This window comes from Galeopterus variegatus, unplaced genomic scaffold (assembly GCF_000696425.1).
Source record: "Galeopterus variegatus unplaced genomic scaffold, G_variegatus-3.0.2 Scaffold12671, whole genome shotgun sequence".
Classification (NCBI taxonomy): Eukaryota; Metazoa; Chordata; class Mammalia; order Dermoptera; family Cynocephalidae; genus Galeopterus; species Galeopterus variegatus.
Genome location: NW_007738782.1, coordinates 13,082 through 17,835, shown reverse-complemented (window position 1 = coordinate 17,835; position 4,754 = coordinate 13,082). Strand labels below are relative to the sequence as shown.

At 52.0% G+C, this 4,754-nt stretch overlaps 1 protein-coding gene across 5 annotated transcripts in view; it reads right to left on the bottom strand.

Moving 5' to 3' along the window:
* LENG8 (leukocyte receptor cluster (LRC) member 8) overlaps nt 1-4,754 on the bottom strand; it is a 15,093-nt gene that overhangs the window by 6,725 nt on the left and 3,614 nt on the right. For 4 of the 5 annotated variants that reach the window (XM_008563139.1, XM_008563135.1, XM_008563137.1 and 1 more), the window contains 6 exons: nt 3,496-3,670; nt 3,009-3,110; nt 2,070-2,180; nt 957-1,209; nt 543-684; nt 27-230 (listed from right to left, as the gene is read on the bottom strand). In XM_008563139.1, the coding sequence (XP_008561361.1) occupies nt 27-230; nt 543-684; nt 957-1,209; nt 2,070-2,180; nt 3,009-3,110; nt 3,496-3,670 (987 nt within the window). The remainder of the gene's footprint in view (nt 1-26; nt 231-542; nt 685-956; nt 1,210-2,069; nt 2,181-3,008; nt 3,111-3,495; nt 3,671-4,754) is intronic. The other variant, XM_008563138.1, reaches the window with a different exon arrangement.

Sequence of the window (4,754 nt, the reverse complement as noted above, 5' to 3'; positions counted from 1 at the left end):
CACCCCCACCCCCAGCCCAGACTAACCCTGGCAGAGGCTCCCGGCTCCAGTCAATGGTGTAGGCGGAGCCGTCCTGCAGCCGGGCCTGCAGAACCTCCTTGAGAAGCTTCTCCGTCCGGTCCTTGTCCTCCTCTGACTCACAGGCAGTGAAACATCGCTCCACATACTCCTTCATGTCCTGGGGCCAATCATCAGGCTTCCCAGACAAGTTCCCCCGGGCAGAAGGCCCACTGTGAGGAGGAGAGATGAGGAAACTCAGTTAAGGAGAACCCCAAAACCAAGCAAAGATTGCCATCACTATCTATCTTTCAATTGACATGAACCAGATGTAATTAAAATGTTTTGGTTTTTTTTTTTTTCTCCACCTCATTTAGTGCTCACAGCAACCCCCAAGGAAGGGATCCTTCTCCCATTTTTGGAGCTGCAAACAGGCTTGGGCATGGGGGGCGGGGGGGGGGCGGACGCACTTGCCAGTAGATCTAGAACACAGACACTGAGTGTACAGTGTGGGGGTTGGGAAAGGGCGAGGGAGCAGATGTCACCTGTGACTCTGGGCTTTCTCAGGGTTGGGCTGGGCCCCAAAGCTGCTGTGCTGGCCCTCTGCGTTGGAGCCAAAGCTCTGGTTGGTGACAGCAAAAGGCCGTTTCTGTATGTTGAACTTGAGACCGCCAGTCCCTGGGGCTGCTGTGAAGGCATTAAAAGCTAAAATTAGGCCATACTTCAGGCAGACTGGGGATTTCTAGGGAATACAGAAGGAAAGCTTCAAGGGCAAAGCCAAACTCTAGAGAAGGGCTCCAGCACCAACATGCCAGTTCCAGAGGGTCCCCACCCCAAGCCTTGGGACCATAATACCACGAGAAATAAGGACCAGTGTGCCCTACGTGCCTTGCACCTAGGAACTCTATAAGGGTTCTACCCCCAACCGCTCTGGCCTCCAGGCAGCCTGACCAACTTACGCTTCATGCGGTTCCATAGCTGTTGGCCCTTCTTGGGCTTGGCAGGCTCTGTGTAGGTGTGTGGCCCATAGGCCTGACTCGAGGCAGGCCCCGCCTGGCTGTGCTGTGCGGCCTGAGTTGTCCCTGGCTGCGGACCACTGCTCAGACCATGAGCCCCATGTGGGGGGTTTGAGGGCTGAGGGGGTTGGGCTGCTGGCAGCTGCTGAGGGGGAGCCTGGTAAGACATGCTGTCATCCATGCCGGGGACTGGGGGCTGCAGGAGGAAGCAGGTGCTGAGTGTGGGAGGCAGAGTTCTGGGTCTGACTCTCACACTACTCAGCACTCAGCTCTCAACTCTGCACGGACCTTCCCACATGTTATCATTCTGAATCCTCAATAAATCTCTGAGTTACATATTTTTATTAACAACTCTGTTCACAGCTGAGAAGACTCAGGCTCAGAGAGACTGAGCAACTTTCCCAGGACCCCAGCTGTTAAGTGGTAGCTGCCAGCATTTCAACACTGGAGTCTGACTCCAATTGTAGTAATAGCCACCTGGCAGTACACCCACTCCAGTGGGGTTATCATCTGAGCATGTCAAGACACACACAATTACAAACACTCATGGGAACTGTACAATGAGGTTACCAACCTTCCCACTTTAAAGAGCTGACTGACATGCAGAGGCAATGTGACTCGTAAGTAATTACACTGGGGGTGGGTGAGCTGGGACTCAAACCCCAGTCTGTCTCCTGTGCACTAGCTCCACCATTCCTCCAAGCTGCACTTTAAATGCAAAGCCAGAATGTGAATGTGCGTGTGTGTGCGTGTGTGTGCGCATGCATGTACATGCACATGCTGGGGGAAAACAGAAGACAAGGCGCCACGCTACGAATAACTCCCACCATCTTCCTAACACCTCAGTCCCTGGCCTTACCCAAGCCCTAAACCCAAACTAGTTTCAAAAACTATGCTTTGTCCTCCTCATTCTCATATCAGGAGTTGCTTGGCAAAAAGAAAAAAAGGGGAAAAAAAACAACTAAAATAGTGCAGGCGATTCCTCATTGCTAGCCCACTCAAAAAAACTAGATTCCCCTGCTTGAGCATTACATGGTAGGTGGCCTGAGGCATTACCTGGTTCAGAGTCCCCTGGTGCTGGGGTGCCGATGGCTGCTGGGGTGTAGCTGAGCCATAGGAGTTGGTTATCCCATACTGGGAGGGGGAGCCGTAGCTCTGGTACATGCTCTGCCAAAGGCACAGGAAGGAAGGGGTTAGTGGCAGACCTGTCCTTCCCTATTCTCCTGCCTGGTCAGGAACCATTACACACAATCCATGACTCTCTAACTGACCCCCCACTCTTTTTTTCTTTGTAAATGCACTTTATAAATGTAAAACCACTGTATAAATGCACCAGATTCGCTCATATAGTTAAAAAAACAAGACAAAACAAAAAAACCTTTATCAATCCCACATCCCACTTAAGCTAGCTGTCAGATGAATTTCTCTATTTAACAAATACTTACTGAGTGCCAATTTTTTTAAGCAGTATAATAGGACAAGAAAAAAAGGCAAAACCCCATGCTTTTATGAAGCATGTGCTCAAAATATATGCACAGTTATAGATATAAATATGTAACATGTCCAGCAATAAGCACTATGAAAGAAAATAAGGCAAACAAAAGGAATAGAGGGACAGGCTGAGAAGCGGGAATGCTACTTTAAGTTTTTTAGGAGAGGCTTTCTCAAGGTAGCACGAGCAGAAGCCTCCACAAGGGGGGGTCACAGAGAAGGAGAAAGCTGCAGCAGAGCAAAGCTTGAGTGGACTTGGCATGTGCTGATGTCAAGGATATTTCCGTGGCAATGGTGGAACGAGAAGAGGCGAAGGGACCATAACAAGATATGTAGGACCTTGTGGGCCACAGAAGACCTTGCCATTTACCTTGTGGGCAATCAGCTAGGAGAAGGTTTTTGAACAGCTGTCGCTGTCATCTCCAATCCATCAACTACCCCTCAACCCATCCTAACTGCCTCCCCCTCCACCACTTCACCCCTGCCAGCTGGCTGGACACTCACCATGGGATAATAGTAGCTGTAGGGGTAGGCATAGTTGTACTGCTGGTACCACTGGTAGTACTGCTGCTGCTGCAAAGCCGAGGCTTCTGCCTGTGACACATACTATGGAAACAGAGAGGCCCATGCATCATCAGTGTTGGCAGCAGGAGCTCACGGGCACCACAGCCCCCAAAAGGGCAGGCCTCTTTACTGGTGGCTAACTACGAAGGCGTGAAACTGAATCTATGTCTCTGCAAAGAGACATCTGTCTCCACCATCAGACTTATGCACCTGAGGGACAAGGAGCATGGCCTCCCTGTTCAGGGACACATCACACCCTGGGAAATAGAAAATAGACTTTCTTCCTTCATCAGATTTAGATGCCCTAGAACATTTTTTCATGTTCCCCTTCAGAGTATCCCATCCTAGTGATATGTAAAGACACCAAGTTGTGTCTCTCCCACAGCAACCCCCCACTCAGTGTACCCAGGCCCCATGGCCTTCTCACTTGTGCACTGGCCACAGGCCCATTGCTGCTGGCCTTAGTGGAGCTGCTGGCGGCTCCTGCTTTGCTGATGCTAGCCAAGGCCTGGCGGGCCTTCTCCCACTCCGGGTTCTCATGCATAGGAGTCTCCATACCATTCTCTCTGCCTGCCCCGGCCACCATGCTGTACTGAGAGGACCTGCAAACAGGAGAACATCAGTCAGTCTGTTCTACCCACTGAACACAGGAGGACGAGATGTTGAGAGACAAATACCAGACTTTGAATCCAAGATCTAACTCTCATTACCTATTTGAGCCTAAGTTTTCCAATCTATGCTACTCTGACAACCAATTTCTGCTTCAGAATTTTCTGAGTGAGTGAGATCACTTACTTAATGTACCCAACCTAGTGCCTGGCACACAGCAGTTGTTAAAAATCAAACAAACAGGGCTGGCCCGGTGGCGCACTGCTAAAGTGCGCTGCTTGGGAAGCGCGGTGGCGCTCCCGCCGAGGGTTCGGATCCCACATACGGACCAGTTCCCGCTCACTGGCTGAGCGAGGGGCGGGCACAGCGCCGAGGGTTGCGATCCCGTTGCCGGTCCCGGTCCGGTGCGGGAGCGACACTGAGGGTTGTGGTCCGTTGCCGGACATGAAAAAAGACAAAAAAGGGCTGAGCGAGGGGCGGGCACAGCGCCAAGGGTTGCGATCCCGTTGCCGGTCCCGGTCCGGTGCGGGAGCGACACTGAGGGTTGTGGTCTGTTGCCGGACATGAAAAAAGACAAAAAAGATTATAATATTAACAGCGGGTTGAAAGACTAAAAGAAAAGTGAAGGGGTGTGTTGGGGACAGACTGAGAGACCTACACTCCCGGAGGCAATAACTGAGAAGAGTGGGTTCAAAGGTGACTACCTTTCGAGATCTCCGAAGTCTTACAAGAGGTTGAGGTTATAGTAAAAGAAGTCTAGGACGGGGAAAAACCCTAGAGAAACAAAGGCCTTAAAGAGGACAAAGAAAGATTGTGTGGAGGCAAGGGGTCATGAGTGGGGACACAGGTGTGGAGCCCCACGGCAAGAGCAATATTAGGGGGAAAGGGGGGGGGGAGGAGCTGGAAAGAAGCTGCTGAGCAGGTCTGAAGAGCAGGGACAGAAACCAGACGCGAGGCCGAGGATCAGGGGAGCACCTGGCCGTCCCGCACGTCCAGAGAAGGCAAAGGAGGACGGCGGGTGGAGGAAGAGGCCGCCCGGATCGCCGCCACAGGGCCCCGAGCCACAGCCCTGGCCCG